This window comes from Stenella coeruleoalba, assembly GCF_951394435.1.
Source record: "Stenella coeruleoalba genome assembly, chromosome: 8".
Classification (NCBI taxonomy): Eukaryota; Metazoa; Chordata; class Mammalia; order Artiodactyla; family Delphinidae; genus Stenella; species Stenella coeruleoalba.
The window spans coordinates 10,210,457-10,224,185 of record NC_137154.1 but is presented as its reverse complement, the minus strand read 5'-3'; the positions used below and the strand labels follow the sequence as shown (position 1 = coordinate 10,224,185).

Sequence of the window (13,729 nt, the reverse complement as noted above, 5' to 3'; positions counted from 1 at the left end):
ACACAGCCCACAGGCCACTGGTCGGCGCCGCTCCTCTGATGAGCAACTGCCCGGTCTCGCTCAGCCGCAGAGGATGCCCTACTGTGGCCTGGGCTCACCCCGGGGGCCACGTGCCAGCCTGCGGCCCCCAACCCCTCCACCCCCAGCCCAGAGCAGAGCCGAGGATACACCCTCTACCTCAGCCAGAGAGGGCAGCACTCATCTGCCCCGGCCCACTCCCCTAAATCGTTGCCTACCTGACCCTCACGGGCAACCTGATTCTAGCACGTTCTCCGCATGTTAAGGAAACTGGGGGCCCCAAAAGGAAAGCTCACTCGCACTACCAAGGACCGGGTCTAGCTTCAAACCTGTCATGCCGCTAGGGTCTGGGAGTACCGAGTGGCATTGAAAGGGCATTTCAAACGGCCTCGCCGCAGCTAAGTGCCCTTCTCACCGCGCTAGGAATCTCTGTGAGGCTCTGAACTTGACACTTAGGGTCTGTCCCCGTGCAGCCCCCACGGCAGCAAGAAGCCCACCGCGGGGGCTTCCCTGGTGGCGCAGTGGTTGATGGTCCGCCTGCCGATGCAGGGGACGCGGGTTCGTGCCCCGGTCCGGGAAGATCCCACATGCCGCGGAGCAGCTGGGCCCGTGAGCCATGGCCGCTGAGCCTGCGCGTCCGGAGCCTGTGCTCCGCGGCGGGAGAGGCCACGGCGGTGAGAGGTCCGCGTACCGCAAAAAAAAAAAAAAAAAAGTAGCCCACGGCGATCTGGCAGAGGACGCCCAGTGATTTCATGTGGCGGGTGCAGGACAGGGAGGAAGGGGTGGGGAGGGCCTGGGGAGAGAGAGGCGAGAGCAGCAGGGGTGGCACGCCCTGAGTGACCAGCTAGAGCAGCTCTCCACCGAGCTGCTTAGAAGGTGCTGCTTCCTCTCTTCGGCCCCTGGTACCCCCGGCCACCACTCTGGGACCAACGCAAAGCACCGACTTGATTGTGCCCCCTCCCCCAGCCCTGAGATTTTCAGCTTCTTCCTACAAAGCCCAGGGGTCTCCTAGCTGTCCCTGGTGTCCTGCGTTCTCAGTCCCTGATACGCTTGCAAGGCAAGGTCAGAGTTCAGGAGGGGGCAAAGGGCAGTAACCCTTTGACCGGAGTCCAGGGGGATTCGCAGCACAGATTACCCAAGCTTTTCTCAGGACTGTGGCCTCCTGAAGCCTGGTGATTTCTGGTACCACAGTGGCATCTCAGAGGATCCCCTGCAGCCAGATCACAGCAGGTGCGAGGGTTGTCGCCCCCTCCCCAGGCTGAGTGACCCGCTGAACTACCCACCTGCAGGCTCCTCCCCTTGTTTAAACTTGGGGGTTGAAGGGCTGCCGAGAGGATGCAGATCGAAGGTTAATACAAAGCGCAGCCCCTCTGAGTATTCAACGCTGGAGATTCTCAGCATCTCTGGGCATCCTCCACAGGCAGCCTGCCCTCGTCACCTTGCTGGGAAGGAAACAGAAGGGCTGACTCACGGGTCCATTAGAAACCTGGTCTCCTGACTCCCCTGAAGCTGCCCTTCCTGCTGAAAGAACAAGACGCCCTCCCAGGCCTCACGATGAGCAGCTGAGCTCAGGGGGAGCTGGAGAGGGAGGCAGGCTGGGTAAGGCAGAAAACCGCTTGCACAGCCAGTTTAGCAGCCTGCTGCCCCTCCATCCGCCTTTAGAAACCGGATGCGAAGATTCGAACCCAAGCTGGGGGTCCTTCGTGGACAAGCTGACAGTCCCGGTCAGCCCAGCAGGTGGCAAGAATGGGGCCCCATCTGTGCTCCGCTGAGGCTCGCATGCCCGCTAGTGGAGCGCTGTGGCCTCTCACCGCCCAAGCTCTCCACCCAGGACAGGGCAAATGTGCAGGCTCCAGCGCGAAAATGCCTCAGGTGGAAAAAAAAACGGGGCAAAAGTGGAAAGGGAAATGCTGTAAGAGCCACGCCCTGGGGGTGAAGGGGCAGGGGAGGGCAGCAGCTCCAGAAACAATATTCAGAAAGATGGGGCTCTGTGAACATGAACCAAAGAAGCCTGAAGGCTACAGAAGAAATCGCAAAACAAACAACGTTGCCCACCATCCAGTTCTACAAGGATTAAGTCATTAGCCAGTGCAGTCGCTGACCGACAGTGCACCCTGAAATGCAGTCAGGATGAAAAAACAAAAAGGCACTTGTGCTTTGGAAAAACAAGCTCCTGAGATAGAGATACCTCCGGAAAAAAGTTTAATGCACCCAGATTCTTGCACCTTCCCATGCATACACAGAAAAGCACTAAAATCATTAACTGAGATGTCTGATCCTCGCGACTAGCAGAGTCATTTTTAACCAAGATGTGTGCCTGACTGCATACACTCCCCAGCCAAAATCATATCCATGCTGGCTTCTCAGAGCTGCTGAGTGGCTGTTTCCTGGGCAAGAGTCCATATATAGTAAGGCCCCTCAATAAAACTGAAACCCACAGCTCTTGCACTGTGCGTTTTTCTTTCAGTTGACAGTTTTGGTGACCACAGAGGGACCCAGAGCAGACTTCTCTCCACCTGAACTCTCCAATCCTCTGGAGCCCTGGTACCAACGAAGACCCCTTGTGCCTTCTGCCTCCTCAGTGAGTCCGGACGACTGGGTGAGTCCCTCCTGAGTCTCAGAGCTCCCATCTTGGTTGGCAATCCTGAGCTCCATTCGGTAGTAGATAAAAAAGGTACCTGACTTCTCAGTTGAAAGATACAGAGAAAGTGCTCGGTTGAAAGACACTCAGAATAACTATCCGGTTGAAAGACACCGGGAAGGCTCTGACTGGGTGATTAGGTAGGAGGCCAGCCTGACGTCTTTCATCAAATTGGCAATTTAACAGGGTTTGTCAGGACCAAAGCGAAGATACCAGATGAGAGCTTTCGGCTCCAAAAACGGACACGGCTCTTACCGGCCAGTTACGACTTTCTCAGGCAACTGAGAAATTTACGGAAGCGATGAAAGCGAATCCTCATACCGTGCAGCAGTCCCATAGGGAAACCCACTCATTAATTTTAAAAACTAGCTCATCCAGGGACCCACACATAGGGATTGGCCATCCAGGGCTCTCTCTGTGTGCCCACAGTGGTTTTAGACTGCCAGAGGGAGAAACGGGGACACATAGAAGAGCTGAAACGACTCTAGGGTGACACCTAGAGGTGCCGGATTGCACCTATTCCTTAGCCGAAATCATGTATGTACTGGCTTCTCCCCCTAACTCCTTGGAGCAGTTTCTCAGAGCTACCAAGAGGTTGTTCCCCAGGCGGTAGTCTGCAGTAAGGTCTCCAAATAAAACTGAAATCCACGAGTCTTACGTTGTGCATTTTTCTTTCAGTTGACAAAATCAATGCCCCCCGCTGGCAGCCACGTCTTCACTTCTCAAATTCACTGGAACCACAACACTTTTAACTCATCAAAGTTTATTATGGCAACTAATTATATAATACAAACATACCAGCGATCGTTCATCCAGTTCAGAAGCACTCGAACCAACAGAGTCCCTTAGTGATTTCTCTGTATAAATAACTTATGAGAAGCGAGCACAGCTGGTCAGGGACCGACAGGGCTAATCGAGCATCTCGTCACACGCACCCACTGATGGCACGCAGGCCGGGGAGGGGGGCAGGCACCAGAAGGTCGAGTTTCCTCGTTGGCCCCCAGCACCCCAGGCCCACCAGATGCTGGGTACTTGAGTAGTGGACAAGTCAAGGCACATATGACTTCCTAACAGATAGCAGCTCCAGAGTCCGCCCTTGAGACCTGGTTCACGTCTGCAGCAACCAAGGTAATGCTTTGCTCATCACACCCCCCTTTGGTCTACTGTCGTTTTTATTACTCAATGCACTGAAAATCCCCAACGTGCTGGGGGCTGCATGTGGCTCAGAGTCACAATCCCTGCCCTATACGTTCTGAAGACGAGGGAGATGCAAAAAAACGACTCTGATGCAGTGATGGAGTTTTACAAAGCACCACGTGGGAAGAAACTGTTAGGGTATCTTTTGATGTCTCTCTCAGGAGGGCTTTTGGGGGTGGGGAAGAGTTACATCAGGCAGCCAAAGGAAGGGGATGAAGTGAGGGCTGCTGTGAACGAGACTCAAGGCACTAAGGGAGCAGACGGACGGGGTGGGCCTCAGAAGTCAACCGGAAGCAGGGGACGCCAAACAAGAGAGGTGGCCGGGGAGGTGACTCGGCCCTCCACTCCTAAATGAGCTCCCGAAGTGGCTGCAGTCTCCTGGGCCTCCTCCAGCCAGACGGTCCGAGGCAGCCCCCGGATCCTCCAACCAGGGAGAGCAAGGGCTGGGGTCCGCCTCCACAATCCCCGGCCCGCTCACTGCACTGGCTCTGCTGCTGTCGTTCAAACCAGCACACAGGACAGGCTCAACTGACATCAGCCTGTCGGAGTTCAGTTATGGTTTTGCGTGACTTAGAAATCATTAAGTGTTTTTCCTAACTCTGTTCTCTCTCCCTGATCCAACCCTGCCATGGTGCGTGGGGCAGGCCATCCTTGAATGGACCCAAGACGCACAGAGAGCTGCATCCCTTAGCGTGGGTACCTCGGTCGAACGTGCCAAATCCCAGAGGAGAGGGAGGGGGTGAGCAGCCCACAGAGAGGACCGAACGCCCTGCCTGGTGAGAACCAGGAAAGCCAAAGGCAGCCACCGAAAGCAGGCGCGCCCTTCCCCCAGGAGGCCAGCAAGCACTGGGGCCGTCCGGCACAGCCAAGCCAGTCACACTGCCCGGGGCCTTGCCAGGCCTGTGTGCTCCCAGCCAAGTCCCTCCAGGCCCCCACGCATGACACAAGTCCACGGGGAGCCAACTCCACTTCCAGTTGACCCTCGAATCTCGGCGGGGGGCGGCCAAAGGTTGTGGTACAGGTGGAAGTAGGGAAGGGCCAAGGGCCAGGACCGCGCCTAATACCCAGGCCAGGCAGGACCCTGAGGCAGTGGAAACCCATAGGGAGGGGCAGGCCCAGGGGGATAGGGCGACTGAAGGGGGCCTGAGGGCTGGGGCTGCGTGGGGTACGGAGGTTTTCCTCCTGTTGAGAGGTAGGGGGGCTGTTGAGGATAACCAGGACCGGGGACCCGGCCCCCCGCCACGGGGTACCCAGGGCCGGAGGCACAAGTGGGGGCCACGGGATAGGCCGGCCGGGGCGGCGTGCTCCTCTGTGGGGACCAGGAGTAGCCCGCGGCAGCCCTGGGTCCTGGCTGGGCTGATGGGTACGGGGGACCCAAAGGCCCGCTGTAGGAAAAAGAGGGCTGGGACACCACAGGGAACGGGGCCGGCGGGAGCGCCCCTTGGGCGGTGGGGCCCACGGGCAAGCCTGGAGAGGGGCTGTAGGGCAACGGGTAGGGAGGGGCCTCCGGAGCCTGCTGATCTTCAGCGACAGGGGGCGTCGCCTGGGGGCCCGGGAGAGACGGGGGAGGTGGGCGGGGAGGAGGGGCGTCCCCAGCCAGCTCCAGGGAGGCCCTGGGCTTCCTCATCACATCCTGGAGCTTCTCCACGCGAACCCGGCGCAGATGGGACAGCATCCTCATGGAGGAGAAGTCCTCCAGAAACGTGTCCAAGGGCACCTCGCCCTCCAGGAACTTCTCAGCCATGGCCTGGAAGACATAAGCTCCAGTGGCAACAGGGGTCTGCCGGGATCGAGGCCACCTGAATACCCCCGGGTCAGAGGTCAGCTGCGACCCTCCCACCCCAGCCAGGCTCAGGAGCTGCCTGTCTTCTCTGGCCCGCCCCCTGCTTTGGGAATTTCTCTCTATGGCCCTTCTCACTGCTGATATATTATACAAGCGTGTGTTTATTTATTCTGTCTCCCTCACCATCAGCCCCCAGAGGGCGGGGACCACCTGTCATGGCCACCGCCGTCCCCACCCCGGCATCGTGCCAGGCTCACAGCAGCTGCTACACGGTGTCGACTGGCCACATGGACACTGGCCCCCTGGTCACTAGCACAGCCCAGCCCAGGGGCTGTGGGACCGGGGAGCATCTTCCACCCAGAGCATGGACATGTGGAGAGAGCCAGTCTGCCCACAGAGAGTGAAGAGAGGCCCAGAGGGAAGCAGAGGAGAGAGACCCGGCAGCCCCAGGAGTGGGGAGGGGCTGGGGGCCTGGCTTCAGCCCTGGAGGGCTCCTACTGCACTGCCCTCCCACCCAGGCCTGCCAGCTGCCCCGCGGCTGTGCTGTCTGTCGCCCATTTCTGCTTCAGCCAGTGATGTTGGGTTCCTGTTCTCTGCACCCAAAAGGGCCTCCACTGGGACTCCGGTGGAGGGGCCATGCACCGCTGCCGTGACTAAAGCCCTGGCCCCACGCCCTGCGGACACTGGTGCTCAGGACGAGGGCTCCTGCTGCAGGGGCAACTGTTCAAGGAAGAGGGGGTGTCAACGGCCAGCTCACCTCAGACTCTTCTTCAATCTTCATGCTTTCTACCTGCAGAAGGTCCAGCAAGGCCCCTAGCTGCAGTGCTGAAGAAAATTTCTCTGGAAGGAAGGGCAGAAAGGTTGACATTTCAAAAGTGCCTCTGGATTCCGTGGTGGCGGCCAAGGTTTCTGCAAGGCTCTCTGAGGGTCCTGTGTGCTGGGGGCCCAGCCAACGCCCTGGGGTCCACAGCAGAGCCACTTTTGGTCGGTTCCCTTCCTGAGCAGAGAGGAGCTCAGCTGAGCCCCTCCACGCCAGCCCAGGAAGCAAGAGACCTCAGGCTTTGGAGCCCACCCTCCCCACCCCCCAATCCTGTTCTTCCTCTCAGGGAGTTACTTCATCTGCCTGAGCGTGAAGTCCCCCACCTTCAGGACCAGGACAGCCCCTCACCTTCACAGACGGCAGGTTGGGACACAGAGAGCCCGGACCAGCTCCACAAATCACCAGAGCGGGGCTGGCTGAGTGGCCAGCAGCAGCCCAGGACGCATGCTCTCTGGATTCAAATCCCAACTCCGCCTCTACGTAGCTGTGGAGCCCTAGCCACGTTCCTGCATCTCCCTGAGCCTCACTCCTCTCATCTATGACACGAGAATGATGACAGCACCTACCCTCAGATGGCTGCTAAAGCACTTAGCCAGGGCTGGGGACATGGTGACCCACAGTGACTGCTGGCCCCTTCCTGTCCTGGGGAGGGAGAGGGACTCTGTCCTTCCACGTGACTCCAGCAGCTGCCCCAGCCCCACCAGGAACGGGGACCCTGAGTGGACAGAGGCGCCCCCGGTGCACACCCCCGGGGCCGGTCGCTCACCCAGCTTTGCCCTCTGCTCCTGGCACCGCTCCACCAGCTTCCGGAGCTCCTGGTACTTGTCCGAGAGGTTCGAGCGGCTGATCTCCAGCGGACCCTGGAACTCCAGGTTCTGCTCGGCCAGGCTCCGGTTGGTGGCCAGTGCCATTTCCCGCTCCAGCTGCAGGTCCTGGACCTACAGAGCAGGACACTTGACCGTGAGACCCACCACACCACCACTCAGCTCGCAGGGGGCTGGACCCGTCACTCACCATGGCGGGGCCGGGCAACACTCAGCCCCCAACTAGAGTCAGACAGACCCAGGTTCCGACTCTGAGCAAAGCACTCCAAACCAGACACCTCACCGAATCCTTAACCCCACAGCCTACGTGGTGGATGCATGCGAAGGGCCACAAGACGAGCGGGAGGAGACTCCCCCGTAGGCTGTGCAGAGCTCCAGGGAGGGGGGCGGAGAAAGTCAGAGCCTTCCTAGGAGGGAAGGGACCAAGTCCCAACCACCTGCCCCCGGGATTCAGAGTCAAGAGACCTCCTCTGAGGTGCACTGATGTGGCCCAGACCTGACCACAGGCCAGACACGCAACGAAGCCCCCAAATAAAGTTAGTGTGAGGAGTGAGAACGCCAGGGCCAGCCCGTGACACCGACTCCAGAGGGATCTGTCCCTGCCTCCTCCACAGGTGTGTCCTACAGAGAAGCTGCTCAGATGAGCTAACACAGAGGCCCCCAAGAACCGCAGGGGAGTCCCCAGGACCAGCTGAGGACTCCCACCGGCACAGGCGACCCGTGGCCCCCGAGGCTCTGATGCCAACCTTTGCACCTGGATGTGCCCCACTGAAAGCACGCCCCCAAGCTGAGCAGCACTCTCTCCTCGTCCAGGTCTTTGCTGTCACCAGCCGGTGAGGCGGCAGCCTCGGGAACCCTTCCCAGACCTGCTCTCACCTGAAGCCCTGTCCATTTGTCAGGGGGTCCTCTTTACTGACAGGAGGGCAGAGAGTCAGACCCACACCCCTGAGGGAACGGGGACGCCAGCAGCACCAGTGGCACCAGCACCCACAGCAGGGCTCAGAGCACAGCTTGGCAAGACCAGCTTCCACGCGGGAGCCACTGGGCAGCTTCTCCACCACGGTGGGCACATGGCGAGCCAAGCCTGACTGGCTCGTCCCCAGTCAGACGCAGGAAGGCCATGGGCGTCCTGGAGGAGGGGGCTTCCGGGGGCTGCCATCCTGCTGGTCCCCAGCCACAGGGCCTCGAGCGCTGCGCTCTGTGGTGGGCCTGGAGCCTGCTCCCCTGCTCCAGACTGGAAAGAGAGACGCCACGGCTACCAGAAGTCATGGGGCCTGGCCACGGCCTCTCAGGTCTGCCCCCACTCCTGGGCTGTCTGCCTTGCTGCCACCAATACCCTCTGGAACCACTGAGCAAGCACCCTGACTCAGGGACGCCCGCACTGCGGAGTTCCAGTCTCACTTTCATCAGCCGGGAGAGCTTTTCTTTTCTTATGTGTCTGACACAGAGCGGGGGGCCTGAAGCCCTCTGCTCAGCTGCCCCTTACGGGGCCCCAGATCCTCAGTGGACATGTCCTCTGTATACCTCCACTGCCTTTTCCCTGGATCTTAACCAGTAAATCTATGCCGTGTCATCTTCCCCTAAACCTGGTCCTACCCGTTTCTGCCCCCTTTCCCCAGAGCCTCCCCCAAATCTTTCTCCATTAGGGGTTCCCTAGGAAGCCCCTGATCGGTCAATAAGACAGTTCAAGCACCCCATCAAAAGACCCCGATATTCACACTCTTCCACATGGAGAGAGGTCCCCTACTCTTTTCTCTCAGCAAAGTCCACATCCCAAACTCAAAGAGCTCCCATCTCCCCTCACAATCCCATGGTGACTCAATTACCATCTTATAGCCCGTGCTAGGAACCTAGTCCAAGGGCTTTTGAAAGTCTAGGGAGCTTGCCCTCCTTCATTTTTCCCTTGTCATCAGCAAAAATGGAAACACATTCCAAAGGCCAACCAACGAGCTTGGCATTATTTGTGTCCGTGTCTCCCAAGCATCGGGGGCGGAGGCGGCAGCGTGCAGAGCCGCGGACAGGCTGGACCGTGGGCACGTCCAGCTCTGTGGCCACATCTGGTCACCTGACCTTTCCGACCTCGCAGGGGAGTCACGGGGTCAAGGCGCCGGAAAAGGCGGGCAGAGCCCTTTATAAAGTGTAAACCTCTGCACGTTCAGAAGGGTTGTTTTATTCCCGTGAGGACCACGATTAGGAAGTGAGACGGTTTGGTGTCTGTTATGATAGGGAAGGGATTAAACAGGAGATGAGCCTAATCCCAGCCCCAGAACGGCTCCTCCTGCAGACACAGGGCCAGGCCAGGCGGTTGGGGAGAGGCGGTTACGAAACGGCACCAGTGCTTTTAGAACCACCTCCAAATCCAGGCTGGAGCCACAGTGTGGGGGCTCCTGGGGCATGCGGGTCCCGGAAGGCACCAGGTGCCAGAGTTGGCGCGGGGGCCCTGGACTTCCTGGCACTGCACCCCCGCAACTCCCAGAGGCCCCAGGAACTAGACTGAGACCCCAGGGGCTCCTCAGCCTGGCCAGGGTGAAGGCCACAGAACAGGCAGATAAACTTGGCCCAAACCCCCAACAAGCCAGTGTCCTTAAGAAGGGCCTCAGGGCTGGGACGAATTGGGAGACTGGGACTGACGTATACACACCACTATGTATAAAATAGATAACTAGGGGCTTTCCTGGTGGCGCAGTGGTTGAGAGTCCGCCTGCCGATGCAGGGGACATGGGTTCGTGCCCCGGTCCGGGAAGATCCCACATGCCGTGGAGCGGCTGGGCCCGTGAGCCATGGCCGCTGAGCCTGCGCGTCCGGAGCCTGTGCTCCGCAACGGGAGAGGCTGCAACGGTGAGAGGCCCGCATACCGCAAAAAAAAAAAAAAGATAACTAATGAGAACCTACTGTATATCACAGGGAATTCTACTCAATGCTTTGTGGTGACCTAAACGGGAAGGAAATCCAAAAAAGATGGGATATATGTCTATGTATAGCTGATTCACTTTGCTGTATAGCAGAAACTAACACAACATTGTAAAGCATTGTAAAAACTATACTCCAATAAAAATTAATAAAATTAAATTAAAAAAGAAGGGCCTCAGTCCCATCTGCTATCCTTGGCCCCGTGACAGCCCTCCTCTACCTCAGGGAAGTCTTGGGCCAGCCGCTCGATGGCCGCCGGGTCATTCTGCATCTCCTCCAGCTCCTCCAGGGTCTTGTCTTTCAGGGTCTCCATCTTTCCCTGGGAGCACAGAACGACACTGAAGTGAGGAAGGGACTGCTCAGGGGGAAGGGACCCCCAAGCCCATATTCATCGTCTGTCAAAGGACCAACTGGAGTTTCCCAACGATGCCTCCAGTCCACAGGGAGGACCAAGGAGGGTCAGAGTCCGGCCCCCCAACCACCCCCGTCCCCAGGGAGACCGAGAAGCTGCTCCTCCACCCAGACCACGAACAGCAGGCTACACGGAGGCACTGGGCAGTCAGAGGCAAAACCATGATTCCCGGCAGTGCCAGATGAAGCTCCCCAAGGAGCAGACAGGAGAGGCAGGAGGAGGGAGGCTGACAGCCAGGGGCAGAGACTAAACTCGGCCCAAGGCCGCCTGTGAGCCCTGAGGCCAGCACACACTCTGGGAGGTGTCCACTCCTGCCTGAACCCTAAATACACCCACCCTCCACATGGGGGCTTTGCTGGCTTTAACACCACAGGCTCAGGAGCCTCCCTGCCGGTTATGTTTAGCGTGCACCAACCACCTTGGGTTTCCCTCAAGCATTCTCTGCAACAGCCATCCACTCCACGTGCCACAAAACAGACTGTCAGAACTTCCCTGGTGGCGCAGTGGTTAAGAATCCGCCTGCCAACGCAGGGGACACGGGTTCGAACCCTGGTCCGGGAAGATCCCACATGCCACAGAGCAACTAAGCCCGCGCGCCACAACTACTGAGCCTGCGCACCTAGAGCCCGTGCTCCGTGACAAGAGAAGCCACGGCAATGAGAAGCCCGTGCACCGCAACAAAGAGTAGCCCTCGCTCGCCACAACTAGAGAAAGGCCCGTGCGCAGCAATGAAGACCCGATGCAGCCAAAAATAAATAAATAAATTTATTTTTAAAAAACCAGACTGTCACATGCGTGCCCTTGTCAGAGAAGGACAAAAAAATCACCACCAAGTTGGCCCTACAGCCATCAGAAGGAAAAGAAATCGACCGACCTGAATGGGACGCCTGCTTTGACAGAAGACCTGGTTTCAGCAGTCCTCTCCCTGTCGCTCTGCCCAGAGGAACATCGATTGATGTCTGTGTGACACAGGGGTCACAAGCAGGCCCCAGGATGGAGCCCCAGCGAGAAGAGGAAGCACCAGGACTCGCTTCCCTTCTACTGACAGGATCTTCTCCTTTCATGCTTTTATCTTTTCTAGATGTGTGTCTTATAGTCCTCATTTCTCATCACAGAGGCTCTGTCAATCTTCCGAAGATGCCAACACTACAGAAACCCGGAGCCCCCACCCCTGGCGCCAGGGCTCAGCGGGAGTGACGACTGGGCCGAGGGGCCACCGTGGAATCGAGGCCCAGGGTTATGACTGTGCAGCCAGAGGTGAGCTCCAGGCCTGCTTCCTCGTCTGGACTAGTAAGGGAAGGCATCTCAGGGCGGCAGAAAGATAAAGGAGAAACCAATAAACAGAGCCCACACGACCCCATTTGTCAGGAGGGTCCGGGTTTACCCCTCATGTCCCGGTGTAGCTATAAAAGGTGCCCCTTTTCACGCTCAAAAGTGTCCCAGGACTTCCCTGGTGGTCCAGTGGCTAAGACTCCTCGCTTCCACTGCTGGGGGTGTGAGTTCAATCTCTGGTTGGGGAACAAAGATCCCACCTACCGCACGGCATGGCCAAAAAAAATAAAATAAAAAGTGTCCCGGTTTAGACAACAAATTCCATGGTCACCCTACTGATAAAGAGCTACCCAAACAGGGTCACCCCCACTTTCTTTTACCTACTGAGGGCTGAATGTCGCCCCCCAACCTCCAAGACAAGGAATGCCAAGCTTCGATGGGCACCTAAACCTGGGGGGACACTTGCTGAGAATGCAGGTGCCCCAGCCCCACCCTCAGAGCCCTGTGTCGTAGGCCAGAGTCGGGCCCAGAAATCCAGAAGCTCTCCCAGAGACGCCGATGCAGCTGATCCGGGGCCAGATTCTGAGAAAGACGACAGCTCGCTGCTAGTCATGTGAAACGGAGGCCACTGGTTACTGAGCATCGCAGCGTGAGTTTTACACGTGCTGTCTCTCCTACTCCTGCGAGGGGGCAGCACCGTCCCACTGGCAGGTGGGGATCAGAAAGGTTACAAATGGCAGAGTCAAAATTCTGCACTCTGTCTACACCTCACTCTGCTGCTCCCAAAACCCTTGGGCTAAAGATTGGGTCAGAGGCACGGCAGACTGCAGGGGCCCGGGGAAGGAGCAGAAATGGGGAGGCCCACCCTATTACACTGCAAACCCAGTGAGTCCACCACGAGTTGGACACACAGGAGGAACGGAGAAACATGCTGAAGACCTGGAACATCAGGGGCCTGGACTCGATCAGACTCACCTCATCTGAGTCCTGGGCCCTGCCACTTGCCATTGTGGGGCCCTGCACGGTGGACCCACCCTGAGCCTCAGCCTCCTCATCTGTAAAATGGGTTCGTGCCACAGTCAACACAGGCAAAGCTCTGGCCAGCGTGAGGCCTGGCCTAGAACAATGCTGGCAAAAGGATCCAACACCACAGAAGTCACTGATTTGTTACTGAGGCCTCCAACACAGCCCAAACTTGCTGGGCCTCAACGGCACCCATCCTGGCTCCACCCAGAGCGGGATCTGCCACAGAAGGGTGTCTGCTCCTTCCCACAGTCAGGGCTGAGCACAGAGACACCCCTGGACTGAGGATGGAAGCTCCAGGGTGGGCAGCTGGCTGGCCGCACACAAACGGCACCGTCAGCAGTGCCATCCGCGAGGGCCCCAGGAGGTCCAGACGTGCCCACCACACACCCAGTGGGAGAGCCCCACATAGAGCTGCAGTTCCCCAGGACGGGCCCCAACTCTCCCCAACCATTTACCACATCCATGCTGGATGAGACCACCTTTAAGGCAGCGCAACCTCGAGAGCCAAAGGCACACCTTTTGGTCTTAGGACACCTGTCATTCCTAACATTACGGAGGACCCCAAAGAGTTTTCACTTCTGTGGATTTTAGCTATTGATATATGTATCGAAATTAAAAGTGAGAGATTTTTAAAACACAGTATGAAAGCACACACACCAGCCATCAGAAGGATGTCGTGTCGTGAACCCTCTGAAAACTCCCCTTGTACTCATTTGAGAAAGAGAGTAAAAAGGAAAATAACGTCTTAGGTTGTGGAAACTGTTCTGACCTCATAGGTGGCCAGACAGGGTCTCAGAGATACACCCCCAGGGGTCCCTGGAACACA

General features: G+C 58.0%; 1 protein-coding gene across 1 annotated transcript in view; it reads right to left on the bottom strand.

Moving 5' to 3' along the window:
* Positions 1–3,246: 3,246 nt before the first annotated feature.
* VPS37C (VPS37C subunit of ESCRT-I) overlaps positions 3,247–13,729 on the bottom strand; it is a 29,088-nt gene continuing 18,605 nt past the window's right edge. Inside the window, exons 2-5 of the mRNA XM_079930427.1 lie at positions 10,414–10,512; positions 7,226–7,397; positions 6,397–6,479; positions 3,247–5,603 (exon numbers count right to left, since the gene is read on the bottom strand). Coding sequence (XP_079786553.1) covers positions 4,914–5,603; positions 6,397–6,479; positions 7,226–7,397; positions 10,414–10,506 — 1,038 coding nt within the window. The 5' untranslated portion in view covers positions 10,507–10,512 and the 3' untranslated portion in view covers positions 3,247–4,913. The remainder of the gene's footprint in view (positions 5,604–6,396; positions 6,480–7,225; positions 7,398–10,413; positions 10,513–13,729) is intronic.